The sequence below is a fragment of the Corvus moneduloides genome, chromosome 2, assembly GCF_009650955.1.
Source record: "Corvus moneduloides isolate bCorMon1 chromosome 2, bCorMon1.pri, whole genome shotgun sequence".
NCBI lineage: Eukaryota > Metazoa > Chordata > Aves > Passeriformes > Corvidae > Corvus > Corvus moneduloides.
The window spans coordinates 29767702-29782953 of record NC_045477.1 but is presented as its reverse complement, the minus strand read 5'-3'; the positions used below and the strand labels follow the sequence as shown (position 1 = coordinate 29782953).

At 42.1% G+C, this 15252-nt stretch overlaps 1 gene segment (V, D, J or C); it reads left to right on the top strand.

Annotated features, from left to right (window-relative positions):
• Positions 1-474: 474 nt before the first annotated feature.
• LOC116439395 lies at positions 475-13516 on the top strand. The segment is given in 7 exon segments: positions 475-520; positions 655-965; positions 6607-6646; positions 9469-9803; positions 10183-10200; positions 11307-11414; positions 13200-13516. Coding segments are annotated over 7 exon segments (863 nt in total).
• The last annotated feature ends 1736 nt before the right edge of the window (positions 13517-15252 follow it).

The window sequence follows — 15252 nt, the reverse complement described above, 5'->3', positions numbered from 1 at the left end:
CTAACAAGTTCTGAGTTGTGAGGTACCATGCTCCATATATTAAGAACAACTCTTCAGAATGAAAGAATACAGGTGTACTTTTGCTGGAAAGCCTTCTGCAAAGATGGCCCATCCACTGATGTAAATGAGTCAAAAAGTTATTTATGAATCCACTGATCCCAGGTTCCTGTCTGATCTCCAACACCCAGACCTTCTCAATCATGGAATGACAGCTCAGCATTCAGCCAGCAACATACTGGTCTGCAGGAAATTCCTCATTTTTGCCAGGAGCTCAGAATACTGCCTGTCTTGTGGAAAGGCTAAAGCAGAACTTGAAGCCACTTGAATATGTAGCTTTGCTTTGAATAGCTCACCAAAGAAAGTATCAAAACTGGACAGTCCCTTCTCTCTTCTCCAGGCTTGACAGACAAATCAGAGCAAGGGGAGGGGCATCAGTGTCTCTTACCTCATGGTGAGTAGGAACACATTGTCCTGGGACAGCTGAGAGCCATGCTGGCTGTTTTGCTTGCTCTTTTACCTGGTGAGAGACAGCAGATCCATCTGCAGCATGGCTCTCACCCAGGCCATGCAGGGCTAATGTTAGGTAGAGGACCCCTCTGGCCATCATCTGTACTCCTACTCCTCACTCTCTCTTGTTATCTCTTTCTAATGCAGGTGTTGGGATCGGAGCCTATATTGCACAGTGGCCAGAAAAAATCCTAAAAAGAGCTGGAGACTCTGTGACCATCTTCTGTTACCAGAATTACAGTAACCTTGCCTATGTGTTCTGGTACCAGCAGCCTCCAAGAAATGGTTTGAAGTTAGTTGTCAGCGGTAGTACATGGAGTCGTAACTCTTACGAGGATGGTTACAGTGAGGCCAAGTTTGAAGTTAACAGAGAGAGTACTGAATACACTCTGATGACAATCAAGAATCTGACACCCAAGGATGAAGCCACATATTTCTGTGCTGCGAGTGATCACACGGTGTAGCGAGGGGGTTGTGCACTAAGATAAAATCCCCACCTTCTCTTAGTGAGAGATGGAGTCTTTGAAAAATGTGAGACAGTCAGGAGAGGGGCAGAGGAAGAGCAGAAAGAAGACTAGGAAGAAGTTGGGGGAATAGACGCAGTCTGTTTTTAAGGGGCGACAGAGCACTGCAGCAGCCTCTGTCTTCAAAAAAAAAATTATAAAATCAGATCCCTCCTTCCACCATCATTTCTTTTCAGTGCACAGATATGCCCTGAAAAAGAGTTGTTGCTTAACTTTAGCAGGTTGTGGTCAAAAGGACTGAATGTTTATGGAAAGCTTCCTAGTGTCTCTAAAACAAATCTGTAAATCTCAGGGAGTCTCTGTAGTATGGCCGGCTTCTTTGTAGCTGCTTCTTCTGTAAATTCCAAAGAATCCAGGACTGGTATAACTGATGCAATCGCTACTTTCCTGTGAAATTTCCCACTAAAAGGATATCATTGTTAGAAAATATGTCCCTAAATGTTTCTTCCTTACATGTTCTAGTTTTAGTCTGAAGTCTTATGCAGAATAGCCTCCAAAGCCCAAAAAGCCTCCTATGAAAGACTTGGAAATAAAAATCAAGGATCTGTGTCCCCTTTGTTCTCTCACTCACATTTATTTGAATTCATGGCCTGCAATTTCCTTTTGACAGGCTACAATGAAACATTAAGGTGAAACAAGACTGGTCTCTGCTGGCATGTCTTGGAAATTGCCTTTTGAACATGCCCTGAGGAACTGATAGCACCACATAGTCTTTAAAAACTAATAGAGGGGTGACTTCCTTCTTTTTAAATGAAAGACACCTCATGGAAGAGAGTCTGTTAGTGACAGTAAGGACATTAATAGAGCTCTAGACTGGAGAGGAAGACAGAATAATCTTAAATGAATTTTAGTACAATGGTTTAAGACCCTGAATAAATTGTGTTGAGATGAGAGGCAGACTAAGACCGAGGCAGGAAAATAATATTCCACTATTAGTTTTATTATTTGGCAGTGACAGCCAAAAAAAATCCTAGAAGTATTTTTGGAAAGAATTCAATATATACAAACAAATGTTCGATATAAACAGACATAATTAGTGACTTAAGTACTCAGTTTCCTGTTGTAGAAGAGAGGACAACCTAGGGCATTCCGAGATGACCTGTCCAATACCTTGTGTTCTGTAGTCCTATCTCTTGATCCTACATGTTACAGCTTAGTCTATGTTTATCATTCCCTTCTCTGGGACACTAAGGGCTCTCCCCAGCTAAACAGGCTATATCAGAAGTTATGGCTTCTTCTGTGAAATCTGAAAATAATAGAAAAAAAAATCTGTGATTTTCCTAGTAGAATGACCTTGTTTTGAAGGATTTTGTCCTGTGCTTTACAGTCTATTTTTCATATCAAGACCAATATGAAAAACATGTTTACTGCAGGTACTTGGTTAGGTTGGTAACTATGTGTTGACACTTTGTGAGAGAAGACTGGGCCTCTTATGCTTAAGGGAGGGAGATAAAAGTAGCCTGTTACCTGTTCCCATCAGTTCCCATCCCTTCAGACAGTCTGCAGAAGGAAGGCTTGCTCTTACTCCTAGATGAAGCCTTTTCATAGGAGAGTCACAAGCCCTGGGAGGATGCTCTCAAGCAAGACCAAGCTACCAAGACAGACACCAGCCTGTAGTAAGCAAATTACCCACATTGCAAACCAGTTGCTGTGGGCTTGAAGTTGGTTTGTCATCCTGGGGACAGAAGAGAGAAAGAGTGGAAAGGAAAGCAGCCTGGAACACTGCCAGGACGCTACCAAGTGAAAAATTACTGCATTTAAAGCCAAGCAAGAAAAGAAAAACAAGTGTTAGCTTTTTGAGTATAAGCAAAAAATCTTGAGATTATAAATTGAGGGATGATGGATACACTAAGAGGTAATTGGACTATCACATAGAAATGGCAATGGCAAAGGAAGGATGTGGTCTGTGGTTCTCTCATGGTTTAGCCCCAGGCAGGATCAAGCCCCACTCAGCTGCTCGCTCACTTCCCACCAGCAGGACTGGGGAGAGAATTGCAAAAGCACAAGTGAGCAACTCGTGGCTTGAGGTAAAGGCAGTTTAAGAGGCAAAGCAAAAAACTCTGCACAGAGGCAAAGCAAAACAAGGAATTCATTCACCACGTCCCATGGGCGGGCAGGTGTTCAGCCATTCCCAGGATGGCAGGACCCCATCACACGTCACGGTGACTTGGGAAGACAAACACCATCACTCCAAATGTCCCTCTCTTCCTTCTTCTTCCCCCTTCTCACCCGTTTCACATACTGAGAATGATGCCACAGGATATGGAATACCCCGTGGATCAGTTGGGATCAGCTGTCCCTGCTGTCCCTCCTGCCAAGTTCTCATGCACCACCAGCCTCCTTGCCAGCATGCTGGTATGAGAAGCAGAAAAGCCCTTGAGTGCTGTGCAAGCATTGCAGCAATAACAAAAACATTTCTATCTTGTCAACAGTGTTTGCAGAACAAGCCCAAAACACAACCCCACCATAGCCACTGTGAAGGAAATTAGGTCTACCACAGTCCGCCTGAACCAGCAGAGGTTCTCATGGCAGTCCTTCCTGGCTGACAAAAACAGGGGGTGGAGCCATGGGTGGGATTGTTTTTGTAGGAGGCTGTATCATTGTGGGGACAGGGGGATCCACGATGATACATTTGCCAGGAAGGCTTTACAAAAACCCAGAGGTGCATGAGCCTTGTGGCACAGCATGTGAAGGCAGCTGCAGAGCATCCTGCAGCAGAGCAGACGTGCTCTGCCTTGGTTTCTCTTAACAGACCTTGTATGCTGGGACTTACTTTCATCACCTGAGAACTGCCCTCTCTGGGAAGCAAGCTAGGAAATTCTGGGATATTGAAATTAATTTTCAGCAAACCACATTGACTGCAGATGCACCTAAAGCCCATCAGAGCATGCAAAGCAGGAATTAGTTTTCTGATTAATTTTTCCTGATTTGCCAATGTTTGCAACAGATGACAAAAAGGTTCTTTCTTAATTTGGTACAAGTGTTACAAGAAGAATTCTACACATGTAGCAGGTATCTCTCAGAGGCACTACATAAAATGTGTTGGGGTTTTCTCTCTTAAATAAGCCTCCAGTATCTGCTGACTGCCTCATGCCTGTGAGAACAAAGGTTGCCTCTAATCCTTGTCCCTACTGTCTCACTGCAGTTCTTCCTAATGGATATCAAGGGTTTGTCTGGGACCAGTCAACAGATTCTTCTGGGCTCTCCTTGTGTGGATTGTTTTAACCTATATAGAAAATTGAATGGGATCCTGAAAGACTATTCAAGACAGCTGGCCTGCCATGGAAGGGAAAACAAAGGGATTTGTTTTAGTTCACTGCCAAAGGTGGATCACCTGCATTCGATTATGAAAACCACAAAGCAAGTATCATTAGATTATTAACTTCACAAGTTACAGAAAAAAAAGGCTTCACTATGCTTGGAATACAAGACTGACAGTGAGGAAGTTCTAGTTGCAGAGGAGTTCTATTTCTAGACAGTGACAACCTTTGGGTATGTCTGCTTGTTTTTGAGATGTGCAAAATGAGAATAGCAGGTAAAATCAGTAACATGACATAGAGATTGGAGAAAGATGGCAAAAAGAACTTGGGGTCAAATGTAGAAAAAGTAAACAAATCTGGGAAATGCTTTTATGAATTCTACAGATTATACAATTGATTTCAAGCTGGTTTTCTGTCAAACCCCTTCAGACAGAGACTTGAGTGATGTGTGGAATTCCAAGTGCAGAAACGATTTCTTAAGCTTTTGCTCCTAGTAAGCCAGCTGCAGTGTATCCCTTCTCTTAGCTTATGATACATCACTTTGTCACAGTGTATAATTCTGGTTTGTCTTTCGGCAGTGGCACAAAAATTACAGTAATGGGTAAGAAATTTCTGTTTTCTCTTGCAATTCACTTCAAATGCTATGTCTTCCCATTCGAGAATTTCATTTTTATCCTCCCTTTGATCATTAAACTGGCATTCTCCTGGTGTGCTAGCCACCCTGTCTACTTCAGAGAATAGAATAAGTTGAGTCCTCTAGGTAGGGACACACCTTTCATTTTGAAGAACTGAATGAATGCATTTTCAGTAAAGAAAAAGCTGCCCATAGAAAGAATTAGGATAAGGAGTGGCATAAATAACGTATGCATGACATAAAAAAATGTTTTGTTAATGAGTCAACATGCAAAAATTCTCCAAAAGTATATCTATTCTCTATAACGCTGGTTCTGCTGGGGCTACGGATGATTAAGGACAAGTCAGTGAAAAGCTGTTTATCTGTCTGCAAAGAACTGACTTACAGTTCCACTTTGAAGGGGTCTAGAAAACAAGATGAAGATGACACAAGCCTAAATTACCTTGGATCTTCCCAGGGTAAGTTACAGCATGTGTTATCTCAGATAACTGGGAAAACAAGTGTGCTAGCATTTTTGGTTGATAAAACAGGAAGCACAAATAAATACTCAGCTATATAATAGGCAATGCTAAAATCTCTCTGCAGCTGTTTAAGTGCTTGTTGTTATAGAAAGTAGCTCTCCACAGCAGACCCAGTTTCTTTTCACTAAACAGGCTCACCAGGATGGTGATAAAAATATCATTAAGGACAACGTCTTACTATTTCAGAATAGTTGCTAAACAGCCACTGAAAACCATAAAAAAGAATGTATGATTCGTTTCAAAGAGAAAGAGCTCTCAGGGAATGTTTCTTTCTGAGCCACATTGATGGATTTGGACTGTCCAAATCTGGGGGAAAACAGGACTGCTGCTGAGATGCTGATAAACGATGGTGATCTCTTCTTCTCCTTGCGTTGCTCCTGGGAATTGATGCCTCAGATATTTGTACCACATTTGTGCCACTACAGAATAAATTGATAACAAGTGGTAAAATTCAATCTCCATATGAAAAAAATCAGGGATCAGCACATTTTTTTGATCTCCAGTATTTACCTGAGGTGCCTGAGCTGATGAAAATGAAAACACTGACCCCTCATTGACCATAGTAATTTATGCAGCTAAATTGAATAATCATCACCAAGAGAACACAGGCAATAAAAGCAGAGACTTCCTTCCAGGGAAAGAGAAAGGGGGCAAGTTTAGGAACTTCCAAAAAGAGCAGAATGGACCAGGACACTGTGCTATCTATTAAAAATTATTTTGCAAGAAAAAAATAGGCATTTATTTTACAAATTAAGAATATTCATAATGTTGAAAAAAATTAAAAAGAAATGTGGTTATTTAGCTGAGAATAAGAAATTACTCAGTCTGCACATGGGAAATATTTTGTAATATTCTAATGTGACACCTAGATAAATTGGTAAATATCCTCTAAAGAAATGGTGGAAGCTCCAGCAAGTGATTCACCTAAGCCTGAAGCAAAAGGGCTCTGGACAGGGTGTTTCTGATGTTGATCTCACCTGTTCAGATACACAGATTTGCTGGTGTTCCCTTACAGACCTGTCTTTTAGGAGACCTGAGATAAATGTGTTTCTTCTCTTGCTGGTACCACATGAGGGGAGGGTTAGTCCACAGGCTTGGCTCAGAGGACTGGGAGTAGAGGAGAGGTTTTTCTGCAGCTGCAAAATGGTGTGAATAATAAGAGACCGTTCTTTGGCAGTGGGACAAAACTTACGGTCATGGGTAAGTCCAAAGTCAGATCTCTGTGATCTATGTGATACTGGTTTAGGGGACAAGAACATTCTTAATTAAAAGCTGAATGATGATAATTTTTCATACAGCCATGAGAGCAGGATTAATGCTTTACTGGTTGCTTATTAAATGAGATGTGCTATTACAGAAGTGTAGGATTTGGAGGCACAAATGTTGAGGTCCTTGTGTCTGCAGCCTTTGTCTTTCATTTTTGGGAACTTCACAAAGGGAGAAGGGAATAAATAATTTTGTTTCCTCCCCTTCTCCAAGAAAACACTATAGAGGTTGGGAATGAAAACGCTTCTCTGGTCTGCAGGTTTTTGCAGTTCATCTGTGTAATGATCCAAAGCAGCATTTTGGAGGTAGAGTCTGGATTCTCCGGGGTGCTGAATCAGAGAGGGAAAGAGTAATCTTGCTGGCACTTTGCTTGCCTCTCCATAGATGGTTGGCAGGCTGTCTAAAGTTGCTTTGGGGTGCTTGCTTCTGCTAACAATCCTTCTCACAACTTCTACTGCTCAGCAAGGACTGTGTTCTTTTTCTCTCAGCATACTTTTCTCCCGTATTCTTTTTCCTTGTCCCCATTTGCTTTCTCGTTCTTCTCCCATCCCAGCAAAGGATTTAACATCACCTATATCAAGGCAGGTTGGAATCACAGGGCAAAGTTACCTTTTCCATCTGCTACTGCCCCATCTGATAGCAAACTGTAGAAATACTCAGCGGTGCCTGATCCTTTAAACAGTACCATTTTAAGGAACAATGTGGCTGGCAGGAAGAGCATAATGACACTGTGCCTTATAGCCTGACTTTGTACAGCTGTGCAAACCTGCAGCTTAACTTTGGAGTTGGCACTGTGCTCAGAGTTATAGGTAAGGAGTTGTTCTTAACCCAAGTGTTCCGTGAGGGGAACACTTGAAAATTTCCCTTGCATTAATGATATGTAGCATATACACAGATGATTTTAAAATAAAAGTAGCAGGGAAAGATAACAAGAAATTATGAAACTGACCTTGCCATGATGGGAATGGAGGAGCTGTGGTACTTTTCTCTCAGCTGGGTGAAAACTGTATGACAGGGAATGCATGAGCTTATGCATGGAAGTGATCAAGCTTTGTGTCAGTGTCTACCATGAGCAGTGTGGAAGACCAAAACAAAAGGGGCTGCTGATCAGACTTTTCCTTCCAGTTCTTGCTCTTACCAGTCTCCTTATTCCATTTCAAGCATGCTCATTTTCTGGTTTTCTTTGTCTTTCCAGTAGTTTCAGTAGTTTTATCATTCTTTCTTTCTGTCTCCCTTTTTCACCTAACTTCCCCTCCTTTTTCTGTTTGTTTGTTTGTTTCTTTCTTTAGTCTTTTAAACCTCTCCTTTTCTTTTGTGTCTTCCTATCTGTTTCCATCTCTTCACTCATTAGCTGTTTAGGCTAGGAGCAGAAGAATCTGTCAGAAATACTTCTGAATAGGAAAAGAAATCCTAATGCCAAGTACTAGAAGGGAGAAGTAGAAGCGATCAAACTCTCTTTGTACCCACTGGAAGGAAAGCAGAGCAGTGCTAAACCTTCTAGGCAGTCCTCTCTATTAACATCTAGGTCATCTAAAGTCTGTACAAGCCCACACAGAGGCAGCCCAGGGATCTTTGCAGAGTGAGCACTGGTGGTCACGATTAAGGCAACATTTGAATGTAAACATGAGGGCTTAGGGGACAAGATCCATGCAAGATATTAATTTCTGCTAATTCTGCTAGCTCTCTTCCTCTGCAAAGGAGAGAGTGATCAGGAAGAACAGCTACAATTTATAGTGCCTTCATACAAAAAAAACCAACCTGGAGTAAAAATTTTCTCTTTGGCTCCATAGTTTTCTCTGCCTTTCTTTTTCCAGCGGCACTCTACAGATCTCATGGGTTTCTCATGCTAGATGAGCAAAAAAGGCACTCTAAAAGAGTATATGGAAAAACCCCTGGCTTTTAGGGTCACTGCTTGGCTTCTGAGTAATTTCTCATTGCTGTCTTGTACATGCTTTTGACTGAAGTCTGTTCTCATTAGTCTTACAAGTAGGTATTAGTCACTTTAAGGCAGGGAACAACTGTTGGTTTGTGAGTGTATAGAATCCTGCATCATTGGGATGAGATTTGGGAGAGTGAGTAGCCTAGGATCAAGGCTTCTTGTACCTAGGATCACCTAAATAATAAATTACATAAAGAGATGTTTAATATTCTTAGAAGTGGATTGCACGTTAAGATAAAAGGCAAAACCTGTCCCTGGCAGATTCATGTTACCTGCTTCAAGTGTTCTTGACTTCAGACAGTGAGAAAGATCAGCTCTTTCCTTCCTTCTTTCCTTCCAAGTCATCTCTTAGATGGGGGGCCAAGTAGGGTATCCCATGACAGTATAATTCTGAACGCTGCAATGACCACCATGTCTTAACTCCATCTCCAGGAATGTACCTCAGCCTACTGAAGAGACTCCTATCTATTAATACAGTATTGCAAATACAGGCCTTACAGCAAAACTGGGGATGTTTTCTGCCCACCTGTTTGCTCAGCTCCTTTCCAGCTGTCTATTCTTCTGACAGAGGCAATACAAGAAATTCTTAGCTTGTGCATTTCTGTGGCCAGACCCTTTATGTTTCTGTGTAACGAGTGAAAACAAATGCTTCCAGTGTCCTGGTGTCTGATATCCAATAGACATTAATTGTCCAATAGACAGCTGTTAAAAGGCCAGGTCTTTCAGGAGTAACAGGGCACAAACTCAGGACCATTTTCAGGGGTTTCTGATTGCATAGAGTGATGGAGGCTCTGGGCCATGTTGCTCTGTGTTTCAGGGAAGAACGATGAAATCATACCTCCAGCTGTGGCCATCTTTTCCCCATCAAAGCAGGAGATCCAGCAGAAGAGCAAGGCCACACTGGTGTGCCTGGCCTCTGGTTTCTACCCTGACCACCTGACTCTGGTCTGGAGGGTGAATGGTGTGAAAAGGACCGAAGGGGTGGGGACAGATGAGTCCTCCACACGGAATGGGAGTACCTACTCACTGACCAGCCGACTGAGGATGCCAGCCTGGGAATGGTTCAACCCTTTGAATCGCTTTGAGTGTGTTGCCAATTTTTTCAGAATGGAACAACGCAATCAGCGCAAAAATTTATCTATGGCGATGCTGGTGAGTAAAGAAAGACCCCCCCCCATGCTGTACAAGATGGAAATCACTAATCAAAAGAGCATGTGCTACGATATGAAACACATCTATATAGAGCTTCCATGCAGGGTGTTGTTATGCAGAAATACATGTCGAATATGTCAGTATTAGCATGTGTCTCTTCACATTCCTGGGCCTTTGTACCTACATTGCCATTAAACATCTGTAGTTTCCTCAGGCTTTCCACTGACAAATCTCTGTAGTATAGTAAGTTGTACAGTATAATAAAACACTTAATAATGTAAAATGAATGAGGCAGTGTTTTGTAAATGGAAATTTCTAAAATCTGTATTCTGTTTGCTTTGAAGAGAAACATGACTTTCAGTTCATTTTTGTCTTTCAGGTTGTGCACTCACAGAAGGTACGTGTGGCTTCTCACATAAAGAGAACTTTGCCTCTTCTCTCAGGCAAATATCAGTGTGCATTTTAATTCCAGCTTTACTGACACTAAGTACAACGGGCGGGAGATATCTGCTGTATGAATAGCTTCTACTTTCTCATCTAAGTGATTTGTATGTGACATTAAAGAAGAAAAAAAAAGAGAAGCAAATTCTTTGGGAGGGCTGTTTGTGCATATTGTATCTAGCTCTGTTTTGGGGTTTATCTCTTCCACATGATTCCATTTTGAAAAAACAGAAGAAATCATGGAATCTTCCTGTAGACTGTAATTTCCTCTTTATCACCTCCTCTGCTCCTAGACACTGACTTCTGTTGGGAATATTCTTGCTCAGCCATGAAAGAAATGATCCCTACTTATCCAAGTGATTTTGACATCAAGATTCAGGATATGACATTCTGAAAATTTCTTGGTGTCAAACTCAGAACACTTCCCGTGACAAGCCACATCCCCCTCCACACTGGTGTCACGTATGGAGGATAGCCATATTGCAAATTACATTTCTCTCCTCTTTGTATACATATTTGCACACTCCTGTTTGTCACCCACTTCTTTAAGGCTTCAGGAATCTTAAGGCTGAACCAAGATTGAGCTGGTATCTCAACAGTACGGCAACCCCTTAAGAGTGAAAAATCAACAAGAATAAAAGTTCTCGAAGTTATTCTGGGCTTTGTAAAACTTCCTTGAGCAGCACTCATAAGGCCACTGACAATAATGAGACAAAATAAAAATTGGTATCTTTTGATGCAGCCTATTCTGCATTCCTAACAGGAATGTTCAGATGAACAGCCCAGTTTATCAGTAGGTGTGGCAACACCGCACTTTGCTAGCATAAAGCCAATCTCTGTCTTCCCTGGACTTGCTCTCTCTTTTGGTTCTTTGAGTCCCTATGTTCTGTCCCATCCCCTGCTCTCTGGTGTCAACAGAGCCACTCATTCAGCTCGGGTTCCTTTATGTTGCTTAGCTAAAGATTTCAAGGGTTCACATTTGATAAAAGCTCCATTAGATCCAGCATCTCGTGATGATGATGATGATGATAATTGAATACACAAATGGTGCTTGACTTGCAGAGTCGTACTTGCGGTATGGAAATTCTCTGAAGCTCACTTACCTCATCCTCTGTGGCAAAGCCTTGGTCTATGCAGTTTTGGTGAGCGGTCCTGGTGTGGACAGCCAAGGTAAGTCCGAGTGCCCCTGGAAGGCTGGGCTTCCTCACTAGTCAAGGAACAGTGGATGCAGGCTAAACCTGCTCTCAGAGGTGTGGTTGTTCTGCATGGGCTCTGCCAGGCTTTGTGCAGCCTGGCTTGAAAAATCACAAGTGGTGGGTTTTCTATTACTGTTTTTCCAGGACTCAAATAAAATCAATGCCATCTAGCAGAGAAATTCCTTCTCACAATCCTCTTTAAACACATGAAAAAGATGAGAATTAAGGACAAATTCTCCAGAAAGTAAATAAGGGAAATATCAGCTGTATCATGCTTTTCCGTAACCATTGTAAAGGGGCTTATGCCTGCAGTGAAAGTAAGAAGCAGTTTTTTTGAGGTGATACAGGGGATAAATCTGATCAAACCTTTACAAGGACCTACAAAACCAGTGGGATCAATCTGAACAAATGGGATAAATTGAACTAACTGCCGGGAAATGCTTTTTATTAGTAAGTTTTTTCTATGGCTAAAAGATATACCCAGTGAGAGCAGCAAAAGCCTCAGCACTTGTCCCTTTTACAAGCAGAACAGGGAGATGTATTTGAAAAGTGACCTGGTAGAGTTGAGGGCAAGGATGATGACAGTCTCAGGTATAGTTTTGGTTCTTTTGCAAGGATATACTGGACGAGGTAGATTTCTCCTTTTCTGGATCATAGTCATAGAATCACAGAATGGTTCAGGTGAGAAAGAACCTTTAAAGGTCGTCTAGCTCCACCTCCACCCTGAAATGGGCAGGGGCATCTTTTGCTAAACCAGGTTCCTCGAGCCCCATGCAACCAAGCCTTAAACACTTCCAGGGATGGGGTATCCACAACTTTTCTGAGAAACCTGTTCCACTCTCTCACCACTCTCACCTGAACAAATTTCTTCCTTTGATCTGAAGTTACCCCATATTAATTTAAAAGCAGTGCCCTTTGCCCTGTCACTGCAGGCCTTGGTAAAACATCTCTGGTTTTCATAAAAGCCACCCCGCCCCATTTAATGAAAGGCCTCAGGCAGGCCTCTCCAGAGGCTTCTCTTCTCCAGTCTGAAGAGGAGTTGTTGTCTCAGCCTGTCTTCATACACTAGAGCCCTATGGCTATTTTTGTGGGCCTCCTCTGGACCTGCTCTAACATGTCCTTGTGTTCTTGTGCCGGGCCTGCAGAGCTGGCCACGGAACTCCAGGTGCCGTGGTGGGGGTCACCTGAGAGCAGAGCAAAGGGGCAGAATCGCTTGCCCAGGCCTGCCAGCCCCACTGTTTCTGATGTAGGCCCAGATATGGTTGCCCATTTGGGCTGCAAGTACACAAGGCGGGCTGACCTACAACTTTCCATCCACCAGTATCCCAGATTCCTTCTCCAAAGGGCTGCTCTAAAGCCATTCATCCCCTGGTCTGTAGTGATCCTGGTGGTTGCAGTGTTCATGTGGGCCCAGTCTCTAAGTTTGTCCCGGTCCCTCTGGATGTCATCCCTTCCCTCAGACACATCAATGGCCACACAGCTTCATGTCATCTGTGAACTTGCTGAGGGTACACTTGATCCCAGTGTCAATGACACACTGATGAAAGTATTGAATGGTTTTGGTCCCAGTAGAGACCCTTGAGGGAAACCTTTTGTGACTGGTTACCACTTGAACATTGAGCCATTGCTGGTAAATCTTTGGGCAAGGTCACCCAGCCAATTCCTGTATTTGTTTCTGCTGTTTGGTGCTCCTTGATGTTGTTATTATCATTGTTATTTTATTATTCTCATTATTTTACTCCATTTTGTTTTCAATTAGACTGGTGTCAAGTTATCTAGAGAATAAATGAAGAGCCCTCTTCATCACATCAGCAGGAAGACAGCAAGTTCTCAATCTTTCCATAGCAAAGTGTCTATGATTCTAAGAACTTCTGCATATAGTTTTCTTGTGATTGTCTCTTGCCCTCCTGTTCTTCACTTTGTTGTAATCACTGCTGAGTTTTCTCTGTACTTCCATATCATATTGTATCCTATTTTATTGTAACATCTCTTTAAAACTAGCACCTTTGTAATGCTCAGAGGCTGAGAACTCATTTTTAGGAATAAAGTTTTAGCTCCTTTTCCCTTGAAAAAGCATGAGTTGTTGTTTTTTAATTTGGTCTTCACTAGTAATGACGTTCTACCATACAATTTTCAGTGATGAATAGCATCTGAAGGAATTCCCTTTAAAGATCATTCACTGATAATCCTTATAGGAATAACTTACCTGTCATGGGAACAGTAGAGACTCATCCAGTACTTACACTGTGTACCAACAAGTGGAGCAGGGCTGCAGGCTTTAGAGGCTTGCCCTCACCAGGGCTGATTTTGAGCCAAAATAGATGCATAATTCAAAGGTGATAGAGAAGGAAACAGAATTTCAGCCAGATGAGAAGTGACATCCTCTCACATCCTATCAGGAGAGGCATGGCAGCTGCGCTTTCTCTCACCGTTATTTTTTCTTCAGGTGAGCTTGGCGATGGCAGCAGACTCACTGTGGAAATGAAGAAAAAATTTGGTGGATAGATTAAAAGTCACCTGACATTTAATGCATTGTTTCAAAAGAATTTGATGACAAATTTGAGAGGAATATGGGATACCTCTTTTTAAGTCGTTAAAGAGAAAAGCTGTATCTTAGTGCTAGAGGACAGATGGGTATAACGCTGAGAAATGGAGTTCTTTTTCCTGCTCTGTGCTTGTCACTACTTTAATCTCCTCATAACACTTCAGAACAGGAGAAAATATCCTATTGAACCAAGAGATTTCTTTGGTGTTATGATTACAGAAATTACTTACGGAGTCTCATGGCTGCTTCAAACAAAAAGGAGAACTGTTTCCTGATTAACACTTTTTACAAAAATGCTTCTAAAGTTCTTACATTCACAGGATGTGAACAACCTAGTCTAGAGAAAGGTGTCCCCCTTCTTCTTTGGAGACAAAACCAAAGGAACAGTTCTTGGCAAGTGGGAATTGTGAGAAGGTTGTGCAAGGGGCACATTTCAGGGAGTGTGACAAAGGTAAACAAAGAGAGAAGTCTCTCAATTCTGACGATGGGCTCTTTTCCCAAGATGCCTCATTATTCATATTCTATGACGTTAGAGTAGACTGGAGCACAGCAGAATGGAATATTAAAAAATAATTCTAGCTCAGTCTGAAACACATTAAGATGAATATAAGTCATTAGGACATTTGGTGAAAATGGCTGCATTTATCAAGGCTGTCAGACAAACCCCCAGATCCATTCTCACACACAGACTTTCAGAGTGGTCATGGCAGAACTTGGTCAAAGTGAACAGAGGACAAACTTGGGCATAGGAGTTTTGGAGCAGACAAGCTACATTTGGAAAGAGGGACACAACTAAGCAGTTCTATGGAAGAAAAGAATTTGGTAAGTGACAGAGACTTCCTTTAAGATTCTGGAATAAGAAGAATGTTCCCACACTGAATTCATAGCTCTCAGTTGCTGGAAACTGAGACCAAGCACAGGAGTCCAATCCTGTTCTGTTCCAAGCTTGCTACAAGCCATGTAATTCTCCTGCCCACACACTCCCTCGATTGTAGGAGTGATTGTGCAAAGAGAGCACTTTAAAAGATGGGCAGATACAGATCTGGGCTCATATAATATCTCCTCTTTTTTTTTTCTTTTGGTTTGAAGTATGTTTAAAGGAAAGTTTTTGTCCATGAAGCTCATTTTCAAGAGTGGTTTGTACAGAGGATGTTTGTGATGGGGCTGATGCTTAGGTCCAAGGAGAGCAGCAGAATTCTGTTCTGCACACATTTGTTATCACTCATTCTAACCATACAGGAGACGGCTTTGGACACAGTGAGGTCTT